The sequence below is a fragment of the Conger conger genome, chromosome 12, assembly GCF_963514075.1.
Source record: "Conger conger chromosome 12, fConCon1.1, whole genome shotgun sequence".
Taxonomy (NCBI): domain Eukaryota; kingdom Metazoa; phylum Chordata; class Actinopteri; order Anguilliformes; family Congridae; genus Conger; species Conger conger.
Genome location: NC_083771.1, coordinates 13,575,626 through 13,590,920, shown reverse-complemented (window position 1 = coordinate 13,590,920; position 15,295 = coordinate 13,575,626). Strand labels below are relative to the sequence as shown.

At 46.6% G+C, this 15,295-nt stretch overlaps 2 protein-coding genes across 2 annotated transcripts in view; one reads left to right on the top strand and one right to left on the bottom strand.

The window, feature by feature from the left end:
- The first annotated feature begins 753 nt into the window (after window positions 1-753).
- On the top strand, window positions 754-7,058 carry nefma (neurofilament medium chain a). Its single transcript, XM_061262422.1, has 3 exons — window positions 754-1,937; window positions 3,301-3,425; window positions 4,598-7,058. The coding sequence occupies exons 1-3, from the start codon at window positions 891-893 to the stop codon at window positions 6,087-6,089; spliced, it is 2,664 nt and encodes an 887-aa protein (XP_061118406.1). The 5' UTR covers window positions 754-890; the 3' UTR covers window positions 6,090-7,058.
- Window positions 7,059-11,049: 3,991 nt separating this feature from the next.
- Window positions 11,050-15,295, bottom strand: part of nefla (neurofilament light chain a) — a 4,447-nt gene continuing 201 nt past the window's right edge. Inside the window, exons 1-4 of the mRNA XM_061215729.1 lie at window positions 14,278-15,295; window positions 12,957-13,081; window positions 12,274-12,569; window positions 11,050-11,888 (exon numbers count right to left, since the gene is read on the bottom strand). The exon at window positions 14,278-15,295 is cut by the window's right edge and continues 201 nt beyond it. Coding sequence (XP_061071713.1) covers window positions 11,461-11,888; window positions 12,274-12,569; window positions 12,957-13,081; window positions 14,278-15,295 — 1,867 coding nt within the window. The 3' untranslated portion in view covers window positions 11,050-11,460. The remainder of the gene's footprint in view (window positions 11,889-12,273; window positions 12,570-12,956; window positions 13,082-14,277) is intronic.

Here is a 15,295-nt window from a genome sequence, read left to right as displayed (position 1 = left end):
ACCTGCATTGAAACGTCAGATTTCTGATCGTTTCAAAGCGACATAAATACAATACTTACGCATCGTTCCTTTTCAGGCAGGATGCATGTGCTATTAAAAGTACTTATGCTGCAAATACACCGATCTAAATATGTTAATACGTTTATATATTTTTTAAAAATAATAATGAAATAATATTAACAATACTGCATACAATAATACATTACTTGGCTCTCTTGAAGGACAAAATAGCCTTTGTTCTTTCGACTGCAAACGTCCTTGAATAACAACGTCCAGAAGTATTGTCTTCTGAATACCAATGGCCTTTTTATTGTGCGTATAGCCTACTAAACACACTTTTCTCCCACAAATGTAACGATACAACTCTAGCCGTTGATTTGTTTAATAATTTCCACTTATCCATTTCGTGTTATGGAAGAGAATTCAGAAGGTGGGCGAAGGGTGGACTTTTTTATTTCCCCTTAATAAAAAAATTAACTTGGAGTGACTCAGCGAGTTCTCTGCATCGTGTGAATGTGCATGGGGTCCGCAGACACCCCAGCCTCTCGAAGATTTTCCTACCTGTTCAGATGCGCCTTTTAGGGTTTTTTCTACTTGCGCCCACGTATTAATCCACGTGGCATTGTCATCGCAACTCCAGGTCCACTAAGGAGACTGAACGAAGAAACCGATCTGAAACACTGCCACCTCACTGGATCAATCGCTCGATAAGAAAACGGAGTGTCATTCTTGCCCTGTTAGCGAATACGCCTCCGGTATATAAAGCAGGTCGACAGAGTTACCGGCGCTGTGAGAGCCACACACCACACACACGCACGTACAGTATACCCTCTCCACATCTCTGCCACGCACCGCTCCGACACCGATAGACGCATCCAAAGTCTCCCAGGATGAGCTATACACTGGAAACTATAGGGAGCCCGTATCGGAGAGTAATGGATTCACGGACCTACAGCCGCAGCAGCGGGTCCCCGTCTAGCGGATTCCGATCCCAGTCTTGGTCGAGGTCTAGCCAAAGCTCAGCTCTGTCAACCCCCTATAAGAGGACGGTAAATTTGCCAGTGTCCCGAGCGTACAGCGCTACCGTGCTTAGCTCCTGCGACAGTGGTGATTTCAGCCAGTCCTCTGTTTTCAATGGGGACTACAAGCGCTCAAACGAGAAGGAACAACTTCAGGGACTTAACGACCGCTTCGCCGGTTACATCGACAAGGTGCATTACCTAGAGCAGCAGAACAAGCAGCTGGAGACGGAAATCCAATCGCTGCGACAGAAGCAGGTGTCGCAATCCCAGCTGGGCGATATTTACGACCAGGAGTTGCAGGAGCTGCGTTCCATGCTGCAGCAGATCCACCACGACAAGGCGCAGATCCAACTCGACACCGACCACATCGAGGATGACATTCAGCGGCTGAAGGACCGCTTCGAGGAAGAGGCACGCATCAGGGAGGAGACGGAAGCCATCATCCGTGCCCTGAAGAAAGACATGGGCGACTCCGATCTGGCGAAGGACGAATTGGACAAAAAAGTACAGTCTCTCCAGGACGAGATAGGCTTTATCCGCAACAACCACGAAGAAGAGGTGAGCGACTTGCTAGCTCAGGTGCAAGCGTCGCAGATAACCGTTGAGAGGAGGGATTTCCAAAAGACCGACATCACCGAGGCACTCCGAGAGATCCGCACGCAACTCGAGGGTCACTCGTCCCAGAACCTGCAGCAAGTGGAGGACTGGTTCATGTGCCGCTTCGCCAAGCTGACGGAAGCCGCGGAGCAAAATAAGGACGCGATCAAGTCCGCCCGTGATGAGATCTCCGAGTACCGCCGCCAGCTTCAGACCAAAACCATCGAGCTGGAGTCTGTCCGGGGTACTAAGGATTCTCTGGAGAGGCAACTAAACGAAATCGAGGACCGACACAACAACGACCTAGCCAGCTATCAGGTGAGACGGTTGCCTTAATAAATATAAAATGTTCATAAATTGATAATAAACTTCACTCGCTTTAGAATAGTTAATGTTTAAGGATATTTGCCTTTTTTACTTGTGCTGATAAGTTTTAGTGTTGCTTCCATTAACCTATTTTATGGTAGCATATGTACTGTATGATATGTATATAATATTTCATCCATCGCGTTTCATTTATGGACAACTTCAATGCTGAACATCTTCGGTGTGAAATAAATGAAATAATCAAACATACATGAAACCAAAGTGACCATTTTTAGTCTCTGGACGTTTTTATTGATAAATAGGCCTGTTTGATTATGACGTTCAAATTACTTTTTGTATAGTTTCCAATAGCCTTCTCATATGCCGAAACCAACCACAGAAATCGCAACATCATAAAAATTGCAGCTGACAATCGCTTTTTTAATAGCCGGTCACTGCAGTCTAGTTTATTGCAGCAGCCATTTAGGCTATTTCCACTCATTTAAAAGTCTATGTGCACCACCAAGGAAAATAAAACAATCTGAATCTCTATGGGGATGTTTCTTTTCGTAGTGCGCAAATGTGGACAGAGTGCGTAATTTCGTCCGCAGTTCTCTGGTGCAGCGCGGGCATCGCGTACTGTTCTGGAATATTTCTGCATTCAAAGGGGACCTTCGCCCTCCGTGATGATGCAAGTCAAAATATTAAGGGTTAATGGGGGAAAGAAGATCATGGAATGTTCTCCCTTTATTTTGCTGAGTCATCGAATCATGTCTTTCTTATGCGTTATTTTTGTCCTCCTACCAGCGCACCGGAGAAAAACTTCTGGGAAACAAACCAATCTGAAATCACCCAAATTATATATATAGTATATATATAATATTTGTATATAAATCACATTACGCGCTCTTGAGCCACAGAGCTGATCATCGTGCTGAGGCGTAACTTTTTCAAGTACTATTAGTAATATTAGCGCATTATTTGGTGTCAACGGGAAGGGGAAAGTGCGTAGTTAATGTCATATCATGATCCAAAGGACAGCCGTATAAGAAGCAAGCGGTCTAATGAGCTTAATAGTTCAAACACAATTTCCGTGCTTTCACCAAACTAGGCAGAAGTATTATTTTACGTGTCACTCGAGTGCAAACATTACCGTCCAAGCGCTGATGCATTAGTATCCACAGTATATTCGTAACTACGGTAAACAACTCACACTCTGTAAAATATTTACGAATAATTGAATTACTTGAAGAGCCGACACATTTTATTACTAATTATCCTACACCCTATTGTATTTGCACCCTGTTTATTTTCCGTTTCCATCGACTGTATGCTTTTTCTCGGTCTTTTAACTTCTCCTCTATACCCCGGGCAGGAGACCATTCACCAACTGGATAATGAGCTGAAGAGCACCAAGTGGGAAATGGCGCGTCATCTGCGAGAATACCAGGACCTGCTCAACGTTAAGATGGCCCTGGACATCGAAATCGCAGCATACAGGTACTCCACTGGGAGTAAGGTGCAGACAAGTAACCACGGGGAGGGAGGGGCTTCACCTGATACTAGGTTTATTCCTCTCCATGTGGATTAACTTACCAAAGATCAGCGGTCCTCACTCCTGGTCCTGGAGAGCCACAGGGCGTGCTGGCTTTTGTTGCTACTTCGCACTTAATTGATCAATTAAAGCAGTTAATTACACAGTTAGCTCACCTCACCCGGCTTTTTGGGTCTTAATTGCTTGCTGCTATTAAGGCAAAAACAAAAACCAGTGAGAATCACTCCCTTGAATATTGCATAGCTATGTCTGTGATTAAATAGTATTGGGTAAATAATACAATTGCACAATGCATTAATATACAAAAATCTGTTTGGCGTTGCTGAATTTGAGTCCTTAACTTAAACACAGTCACACTAAGACTGTGTACAGCCTTAAGTACAGCCTGTATTTAACTCCCATTGCCAGCGGCCCAATATCATGTCTCATGCTCTTGCTGAATGGCTGAAGCTAAGCAGGTCTGCTTGGTTACTGTGTCTGCCTGGGAAAACAAAGTTGCAGCTGGATGTTGTGCTTTGTTGCGCCAGTAGGGGGCGATGCCCCAGTGCAGTGATGGGGACACTCAGCCTTTCAGGTGAGGCATTAAACTGTGGTTCTCACTGCAGCCATTAAAGGATGACACAATGATTAGGGGGTTCCCCAGGGTCCTGGTTAATTTCACAACCTGGCTCTCTCAACTTGCTACATTCATCCCCTAGTTTCATTTGGCAACAAAAAAAAATCATTCTCCACCTCAGCTAATGTGTTGTGACCGTTCTGGCACAAAATGGCTGCCGGGGCATCACCCAGGGGGGTGCTAGACATTGGTTTCTCCCTCATCACCTGAGTGTCAGGAAAAGCACTGGATAAAATGTTGTTATTATGATTATTATTACTTTGCCATCTAAACAAAATGTGATAGATTTAGGTAATTTATTATATTGGTTGATTAATTTATTAAGTCAAAAGTCTAACCAAAAAAACTTAGCTTGTGTGAACTGAGCCCATCTCCTTATTTATGTGACAGTGGATACAACCGCACACCGTGAGGAGTGAATGTTGCTGTTGTGTCCGTTCGGAAACTGCAAACTAGAAAGGTCTCAATTTCCCCTACTTCCGGTTTGCTTTGCCCCTGCAGGAAGCTTCTGGAAGGAGAGGAGACCCACTTCAGCTCGTATTCTGGCCCCGCCTACACTTACCGCCAGCCCACCAAAGTGAAGTCAGAGACCACCAAGCTCAAGGTCCAGCACAAGTTTGTGGAGGAGATCATCGAGGAGACCAAAGTGGAGGACGACAAGGCCGAGATGGAGGAAGCCCTGGCAGAAATGGCCGAAGAGCTGTCCGCTGTGCTGAGCAAGGGAGAGGAGGATGAAGAAGGAGAAGAAGGAGGAGAAGAGGGAGAGGGAGAGCAAGCAGAGGAAGGGGAGGGTGAAGAGGAGGAAGGCGAGGGAGGAGAGGAAGAAAAAGAAGATGAGGGAGAGGCAGAAGGGGAAGAAGAAGCAGAAAAGGATGAGGAGGAGGTGGTGGCCTCCGCCCAGGCAAAAGTGAGCGCCAGCCCTCCTGGAGAGAAGGAAGAGGGTGGAGACCAAGAAGAAGAAGAGGCGGGGGAAGAGGGAGAAGAAAAGGAGGGAGAAGGTGAAGCCGGAGAGGGGGAGGAGAAAGAAGAGGAGACGGAGGGAAAGGACGAGGGGGGAGATGACGAGGGCCAAGAGGAGGAGAAGGGTGAAGCCGCAGTGGAGGAGTCCATCCCGAGCCCTGACGCCGCCAAACCTAAGGCCTCTCCGGAGAAAGAGGCCAAGCCGGAGAAAGAGACCGGCAGCGAAGAGGAGGGAGGAAAGGAGGATAAGGTCGCTGACAAAGGAGGAGCGGAAGAAGTGAGCGACAAGGCACCGAAAGAGGAAAAGAAGGAGGCAGAGGAAAGCAGCAAGGCTGTGAAAGAGAAGCCCAAAGAAGAGAAAGAGCCAGAGAAACCAAAAGAGCCAGAGAAAAAGAAAGAGGTAGAGCAACCAAAAGAGGTAGAGAAAGAGCCTGAGAAACCCAAAGAGGCAGATAAAGAGCCTGAGAAACCCAAAGAAGTAGAGAAGGAGAAACAGAAAGAACCAGAGAAGAAGAAAGAGCCTGAAAAGGAGAAGGAGCCAGAGAAAGAGAAAGTAGAGAAGAAGGAGGAGAAAGAAGTCGCTCCCGCCAAAGAGGCCCCAACCAAGGAAGAGGCACCCAAACCTGCCACTGATAAAGAGGAGAAGAAGAGCGCCCTGGAGCCAGCAGCTGAGAAGAAGGGAGATAAGAAAGAGAAGGAAGGAGATGCAGAGAAGGGAGGGTCAGACGAGGAGGACAAGAAGGGCGGCGAGAAGCAGCAGGTGATCGCCAACGGTGTGGACGAGAGCCCTACCAAGGACGAGGAAACCAAGGACGAGGAAACCAAGGACGAACCGGCCCAGAAGGTGGTCATCACCAAAACCGTGGAGACCATCACCACGGGAGAGGACGGGGCCCAACATGTCACCAAGTCGGTCACCGTGACCCAGACGGTGGAGGAGGTGGGGGCCACAGTCCAGGAGAAAATGGTGGCCACCAAGAAGGTGGAGAAGCACTCCTCTCAAACGGTCAAGCAAATCACGGAAACGGAGTGAACGGGCGGAGCGTGTTCGAACGGAGAGACAGAGGGAGAGGGAGAGGGGGAGGGGAGGACCAGACAAATAATCAAATCGAGAAATAGCATAACAAAGTTCACAAAATAAATTCATTGAAATTAGAAAGATTTATTCAAGATATTCACTCAAAAAAAGAAGCATAAAGGAAGCCATAAAGACGCGACAAGCTAAAATTCAAAAATGCATGCCGAGTGACAGCTTTAAATGGGCTTTACTGCAGATGCGGGAGGGAGACACGGGAGTCAGAATATTTCGTTTTCTTCTTTTTCATTTGTTTTGTTTTGTGCAACACATAGGAAGGGAGTTCAGGTCAGGGGCGTCTGCATGCGAAGCTCAAAGAAATGTACCCTCCATAGAGTTTGGGAGAAAATAAACTGTCTTACGTAGGTACTAATCGTAGAGCATGCGGAGAGAATATTCTGAAACAGTGGGAGAATGAGAGATGTGAGACTGCAATGAGATACTATTTGATATGGGGGGGAGGGGGGGTTAGGGTAAGGGTGACGTGGCCTTGGGTGGGAGAGTCGAAAAACATGTTTGTAGAGAAATATGTTTAAAAGAAGCGGCCTTATGAAAAGAAACCAACTGAGCCATATATATATATATATATATATATATATATATATATATATATATATATATATACAATAAATTCACTAGAAGGGTGAGGTAAAGTGAAGGTAAGATGAGTACACAAATCTGAAGCAAATAACCATGGAAACCGGAAAAAACTCCTAGCCTTAAAATGCTGTCTGTCTGTCGATGTTTATTATGTTCATCATATGAGTGCAATTAAAAGATTAACATGAAAACACGCAAAAAACATGTTCATGTATGCATAGAATGAACCGATCCAACATAAATGAGGTGCTACAGTTTGCAACCCTTGTCTTTACTCGCCATGAACATTTCTCAGCAGCACCTGCTCAATAAAATGTCATACTAGAATCCTTTCTTGTCTGATGCCTTTATTAACTTTTATTTTGAATTTCGTTCTCTGTTTCCACTGAATGGACGTTTGATGTTAATACTCTGGCGCATTACCTCCGCGATAACAGGATGGAATCCACGTCACGGTGGTAAAACAAGGCTGTGTATAATGTATTCTGTGAACAGAATATTTAACACACCGTTAAACTGCATGGGCATCGTCAAATAATCCTAAAGGGTTCACTTCCATCACTCCCGACAGCCTCCCTATTTCCTGTGTCAGGCTCACACAGCCAATGCATTTCGGTATTTGTTGTGCACGTTATCTAATTATTGATTAATGCTGTTTGGCTGATTCTATTAGTAAATTATGGCAACAAAAGAACCAATTTGACAACGGATTGGCTGGAATTCTTTGAAAATATTAGGTCTACTTGCGGAGTTTCCCATGATTCACATCGAGGCACTGTTTCCAGTCTGTTCTGTGTAACCTGTTCTGTTTGTAACAGCGCGTTAATTAAGTGTTAAAGGTTACATGTTTAGATGAGCGTGCCGATCGATAGGTAACTGTTGGCTACATCTACTAATCCACACTTACTCCGGAAGCTTACCTTCCGCGGCCAGCGGAAATCCAGCTAACCAAAAGAAAGCGCAGCAGCTGGTCGGTTACGTCACGTGCATAACAGGGTTTTACATAGAATAAAACATGAAGCAGTTTTTTATTTATTGTCGGCAGTGTTTTAGTTACATTTTTAATAATCGAACACAGTACAGTAGTTCTAGAAAAACTTACATCCGAAGATGACAAGAACATTGTAGTTACGAACACATTCACAACTTAATCAACAACTTTTGTTAAGTTGGTGGTATAATTATTAAAGCCTGATAACATCCGTATATTTCTGCTGCGCCACTCTCCTAAAAATGCGATCGAATCACTATGTTACTGCAACTTCAGTACGCAATGCGCAGAAATGTAGTCGAAATAAATAAAGCGAGGAGAAGCATTAAATACAGTAAATGCAGAAACGCACCAAAATATTTAGTAGCCTCAGTCTGCCTCTAGGAGGATTACCTCATCGTGTCGCAGAACAGCATCGGTATTGGACGAAGTTGCTTAGCTAAAGTTTGCAGGTCTAATCGCTGCAGTCAAAATGCCAACTAGACGTAGATGTATTGCTGACAGCCTAGCAACCACTAACGTTTGCGTTACCGGCGTCGGCAACAGTAGGGGCGGGATTTTGTTTTTGCTTTGTCAGTCTGACCCATTCATTGGTTGGGTAGAAAGTTTGGGGGTATCGCTCGGAGTCCCGAGGCAATGCGCACCTTTCCTCCACCGACACTGCAATGCGGGGTTATTAGAGGTGACGCTGGGAAGACAACGTCGGAATTCGAACTACTGCCTATTAGCGTACAGTACAGTATTCTGCAGAAACGCATACCAGAACGATCTATTACAACAGTCCAAAACAGAAACACACGCACAAGCACGCACACACACGCTTACCATGTCATTATGCGCATGATAATCTTGTAATATATGAAATTCCAGATATGGAATATATATATAACGATATATTACAAATGAGATGTGTGATAATAAGTATTGCCAATATGACTTGCATAAATAAGTAATTTAATTCATTGTAAGCAGCCTGTACACAAGCATTCCCGTTGTACATAAATAAATAAATAAAAAAGCGTTTGTAAATGCAGCTAACTGCATAAAATAAAACCACCGGCAAATGGAAGGGGTTTTCCTCCTCTCCAATCAGACTCGTGCAGACATTTTAGACTTATTCTCTCTTTTAAGAGCTGCGAGTCGACAGCAAGAAGGAAGAAACCACATATTATGCTAATACTCAGCTGGAAGTTTTTTTTGACATACTGCAAGTACTGTAACTGTAACTGTAACTGCAGTCAGCTCCAGAATTATTAGCAACCTTAATAAAAATGAAGAAAAAAGGCTACATATAATAAACATCACCGATAATGATCTATGTTTTCCCAGGGAAATCTATATACTTTTATTTCAATACATTTACTGTTATGATCCAATGTCTTTTATTATTATTAATAATAATATAATAATAATATAATGTTTGTCTGAAAACCATAGATGTGAAAATTATTGGCACCAAAAACAATTATTGTAAATAAAATCAAACAAAGTTTGGCTAAGCGCCGTCGGAATTATGACTGGAAGAGAGTGCTATGGTCAGATTAAGATGGAAAGTTTTGGCCATACACACCATCGACATGTTTGGTGGAAAACGAGGAATGTATGAGGAGAAGCCTGCATTGATGTTCATATCAATATTGGTGTTATTTTTTAGTTTACAGTGTTTCTTGTGTATATTTATCAAGGGTGCCAATAATTCTGGAGTTGACTGTATATTGGAAGACAAAAGAAAGTTGTAAATTGAATAAAAATTTCATTTTCACTTGTAGCATAGTAGAATATATGGTTCTTGAGATTGCGACCAGAGACTCATGTCTCCTACAGGGATCAGAAAGTAATTACCGGGTCATAGGAGAATATGGAGCCGCGGCTTTATGGATCCCACTGGGCATATCTGGCATTATTGAGAGAGACTGCACTGTAGACCCTATGAAGTCGAAACATCCCCTCTGAACTGAAGGTCTGGCCTGGCCGGTGCCATAGGTGCTAATGGTGCTGTGCTAGTGTGCTAATGGTGCAGTGCTAGTGTGCTAATAGTGCTGTGCTAGTGTGCCATTGGTGCTGTGCTAGTGTGCTAATGGTGCTGTGCTTGTGTGCTAATGGTGAAGTGCTTGTGTGCTAATGGTGCTGTGCTTGTGTGCTAATGGTGCTGTGCTTGTGTGCTAATGGTGCAGTGCTAGTGTGCTAATGGTGCAGTGCTAGTGTGCTAATGGTGCTATGCTTGTGTGCTAATGGTACAGTGCTAGTGTGCTAATAGTGCTGTGCTAGTGTGCCATTGGTGCTGTGCTAGTGTGCTAATGGTGCTGTGCTGGTGTGCCATTGGTGCTGTGCTTGTGTGCTAATGGTGCTGTGCTTGTGTGCTAATGGTGCTGTGCTTGTGTGCTAATGGTGCAGTGCTAGTGTGCTAATGGTGCAGTGCTTGTGTGCTAATGGTGCTGTGCTAGTGTGCCATTGGTGCTGTGCTTGTGTGCCAATGGTGCTGTGCTTGTGTGCTAATGGTGCAGTGCTTGTGTGTCAATGGTGCTGTGCGTGTGTGTCAATGGTGCTGTGCGTGTGTGCTAATGGTGCTGTGCTTGTGTGCTAATGGTGCTGTGCTTGTGTGCTAATGGTGCTGTGCTTGTGTGCTAATGGTGCTGTGCTAGTGTGCTAATGGTGCAGTGCTAGTGTGCTAATGGTGCAGTGCTAGTGTGCTAATGGTGCAGTGCTAGTGTGCTAATGGTGCAGTGCTAGTGTGCTAATGGTGCAGTGCTAGTGTGCTAATGGTGCTGTGCTAGTGTGCTAATGGTGCTGTGCTAGTGTGCTAATGGTGCTGTGCTAGTGTGCTAATGGTGCAGTGCTAGTGTGCTAATGATGCAGTGCTAGTGTGCTAATGGTGCTGTGCTTGTGTGCCCCATTTTCTTTTTGCCCTATTATCGCCCCATTTTCTTTTTGCCCTATTATCACCCCATTGGCCCAATCAGGTTACCTGTCACCAGTCCCTGTTAGAATGATAGATAGATAGATAGATTGTTGCATTTATAAAGCACTTTTCTCATATTCAAAGCTCTTTAAGCTCGCCTCAACCACTACCAATGTGTAGCACCCACCTGGGTGATGCAACGGCAGCCATTTTGCGGAATGCTCACCACACACCAGCTGAGGTGGAGAGGCCAATTAAATCAGGGGATGATTAGATGGCAAGTTGAAAGAGGCAGGTTGAGAATTTAGCCAGGACACCAGGGAACCCCCTCCTACAATGGGACCATATATGTTCATATCAGCCAGTATATTTCCCATAATTGTTTAATTGATTTTTTTTTTTAAAGAAAAGGATAAATCATGGAAATCTTGGATGAGCAAGTTTATATTTTAATCTGAAAGAGTGGAGCAGAGGTGAGGTTTGTGCATTTGCATTTCAGACGCATCCTTGTCTGAATATATGCTAAGAAACTAACTCTGACATGTATCTGTTGAACAGGAAGTTTGGTCAAGCACTAGCTCTCTCTCACACACACACACACACACACACACACAAGCACACAGACCATGCACATATATCTACATCTCGCTTCTAGCACTTTGCAGCAGTTGAGGATCTTTGCAAGCAGTTACATGTTGCAGTTGCATTTTGATACATGACTGTGCCGTTTTTGAGGAATGCACCTCGGCATTTAACAGGTGTGGTTTTTATCTTGTCGGTTTGCCTTATCGGAGGGATGTTATGCTGGGTTGCCGGCTCACGCAGGGGAAATCCTAGGCCTACTCCTTCTTTTTCTCCTTTGGTTGTTCTTTCACGTCCTCTTTCTTCTTTTCTTCTGGCTTTCCCTTTGGCTGTTCCACCTCTTTTTCCTTTCCCTTCTCTTCTCCTTCGGTGGCTGCTTCGCCGCTTCCCCCCTCCTCCTTTCCTTCCTCCTCTTCTCCATCTCCTCCTTTCTTCTCTACCTTGTCCTCTCCTGCTTCTTCCTCCCCCTCTTTTTCAGCTGCCTCTTCTCCTCCCTCATCTTTAGTGCCATCTTCTTCATCTGCCGCTTCTTTTCCCCCGTCCTCCTCTCCTCCCTCCTTATCTCCCTCCTCCTCCTCCACCTCTGCCTCTGCTTCTTTTTCTCCCTCTCCCTCCTCTTCTCCTCCGTCTTTATCCCCCTCTGCCTCACCCTCCTTTTCTCCTTCTTCAGCTTCTTCCTGACCTCCTGTTGAAAAAACGGGGAGCCATTTTGTGTCATAATGTGGCCATTTTGATTATTCTAAACTCCTGAGAAATAAACACAATGCATGCGGTTGGAAAGGCAACACATATTAAAGGAATGTTATTACCCAATGCATGACTGCAAAAATTGCTAAACATCTAAGCAGCTAAACAGCTAGCTATCAAACACCTAAATGACAATATAACACATTCTGTAACTTATCTCCAATAAATACAACAAAGAAGATTAATTAAGAGCTTTTTGGAGTTGTTCCTTGTGGTTGACTGAAGCTGTTTTTCGAGTTTGGGCAGAAGCTCAACAATGAAACATAAATATTAGGTCTAGGTCCACTAAACCTTGAAACGATTTGGCAAACTCCAGCACTGACCTTCCTCCTCTTCCTGCGTCTCCTCTTCCTCCTTCTTCTCCTCTTCCTCCTCCTCCTCCTCCTCCTCCTGCTGGCTGGCCTCGGCCTGCTGCGCTTGGCTGGCTGAGATGACCTCCTCGGCACAGAAGGAGGAGGTGAGCAGTCGTGAGCTCAGGAGGTAGGGGGCGCCAGAGCCCAGGCTAGAGAACGCAGAGCGGCTGAAGCAGGGCGCTGCAGACACGCTGTGCGAGTGGACGCTGGACACGCCCCCTGCCATGCCCACGTTGAAACGGGTCTCCTCCCCTTCCAGCAGCTTCCTGGAAGGGCGATTGTTGATGATGTCATAATGGGAGAAAGAGACAAGAGGACTTGGGTTGGTGGAGGCACCTTTTCCAGCTCAAGATAGGCTTGAGTTGATGTTTTGTACTTTGTTGATATGAAGCAAATCTGTAAGCATAATCTGTTCAGACACATTTGCATATTATATACATACATTCCCTGCTGAAAAAACTGCTCAGCTAAGTTTTGAAACAGCTGGTAGCTTGTTGACCAGCTCCATACTCAACATGGTTTGACCAGCTCACGCTATGTTTTGAAAGAGCTGGTAGCTGGTAATTTCAAGTTGGTCGTAGCTTTTACACCAGGGTTGTGTTTTGTTCCTTTATTTATTATTACAAATAAAATATTTTTTATTGCTCAAAAACCTGTAAGCAGCGATTTCAATGTCCAAGGCCATCTTGACGTTGAGGAGGTCCTGGTACTCTTTCAGATAGCGAGCCATTTCAGACTTAGTGGCCCTCAGCTCACTCTCCAGCTCGCCAATCGTGTCCTGCACAGCAAAAGAAATAACCTTTGACTCTGTCTGACCTCTCCTGACCTTTCCCCACCCACCCTACTGCGACCAAACAACATTTACATCACATTCCAAGGGTAGGGTTATTGTGCATTAGAACTCCCTCTCTCTCCCTACACTCTCTCCCCTCCCTGTATCTCTCTGAAATCTATTCAATGGTGCATTATTGGCAGAAAAAATTAAAACAGTCCCTTCAAGGTCACATTCAAAAAGAAATATGAAATAAGAAACCAGAATGTATCAGTGTTGCTATGCTGGGCAGTGACATGAGGAGAGGCTAACAAATACCGACTCTCTTTCTCCACCTCCGTAACTGCTCTGTAATCTGCTGCAAATGCGACTGATTTATCAAGACTACCTTAAATGTGCCAGCGGGATAAGTCCACAGCCAGGCTGTCCGGAAAAACTAAGTTGATAGAATTCAAATTCTACACGACAGGCTCTCAGTTAACTGCAGGTTTGACTGCAGTTCGGTTCAGGACGTGTAGGGGATCAGTTAGCGATGACTCAGCATGCTGAGTCACACGCCACTCTCAGACGGTAAAGCCTGGGTATTTCTACCATTATTCCCCAAAAGTATATTAAACTACATTTGTACACATTGATAAGAATTATGTTTCATTATTTGTTCCTAATTCCTAAAGTAAAATCCTCATCACCCCCTCCCCTCCCATCCCTGTAATTTTAAATGAGCTATTAGCTTGTTATCACAGTTATCGTGTTTGGTATACTTGTTTTATTTCTGTTAGCATTGTATTCGCCAATGTTTTATTGCTGCTTCTTCATTGGTTTGTTCTCATGAGATTAATCTACAGGGTTCAAGTTTTTATCTATCTATGTCACTTCCAGCACTGGGAGCTGTACTGAACTGAACTGAAAACCCAAGATCAATAGTGTCAAACTCAGTCCTGGTTGGTCGCACAGGTTTGTATACTCTTTAGCCAACTTGAAATCCATCACTCGTGCTGTGAAATATACCAACAACCAGATGACACTGCTGCCCTCCAGGACTGGAGCTTAACAACCCTGCCTGAGAGTTTTCCGCGCACTTTCCCTGGCTACAGTTACGGAATCTGTTGGACATCGCTCTAAATAAGAGATAAGCGCATCTGATCAACTGCCTATGCTGTAATGTTATCTAATGTAATCAGGGCTGTAATGCGGGCACTGACCTGCAGAGCGGCGACCTCGGCACTCTGCTTGTCCTCCACCTCCTGCAGCTGCTTCTCCAGGGCCTGGATGAGGCCCCTGCAGGCGTCCGTCTCCAGCGCGCAGGCCTGCAGCTGCCGGCGGTACTCCCCGGCCTGGTCGCGGGAGCAGCGCACGGCGTCGGTGTGGTGCGCGTGGCTTTCCGTCAGCACGCCCACCTTGCTGCGGAACCAGTCCTCGGCCGACTGCAGGTTGGCAGCGGCCAGCCGCTCGTACTGCGCCCGGATGTCCCGCAGGGCGCTGGAGAGGTCGGGCTTGGCCGCCTCGGTTTCCACGGACACCTGGGCGCTGTAGCGCGCCTGGGCCTGCAGCTCGGAGATCTCCCCGTCGTGGAGCCGCTTCAGGAAGGCTAGCTCGTCCAGCAGCGCGTCGGCCCGCTTCTCCGCCTCCGCCCGGCCCAACGCCACCTCGTCCGCCTCCTTCCGCGCCTCCGCCAGCCTCCCCTCGGCGCCCTCCCGGCCCATCGCCTCCGCCTCATAGCGGGACTGCAGGCCGCGGAGGGCCTCCTCCAGCCGGTCCCGCTGGCCCAGTGCGGCCTGCCTCTCCCCGCGCGCCTCCTCCACCGCCGCCCGGAGCTGGCGCGCCTCCTGCTCGTACAGCGCCCGGAGGCGCGAGGGCTCGCCTCCCCGCTGCCGCAGCAGGAGGAGCTCGGCCTCCAGAGCCCGGTTCTGCTGCTCCAGCTCACGCACGCGCTCGATGAAGCCGGCGAAGCGGTCGTTCAGCTCCTGCAGCTGGGCCTTCTCCTGGGTGCGCACCGCCTTGAAGTCGGAGCTCACCTGCGCCGCCCGGCTCAGGTCGGCCTCCACCGAGGAGGCCAGGGAGGAGGCGTAGCCGCGGCTGACCAGCCGGGACCCCCCGGCCTGGGAGGAGAACAGGCCTGCGGACCGCGAGCCGTACACGGCCGAGCTCCTCTGCGACCCCCAGGGGCCAGAGTCGCCATAGCGGCGCTTGTAGGAGGAGGTGAAGTACGCGTCGTGGTCA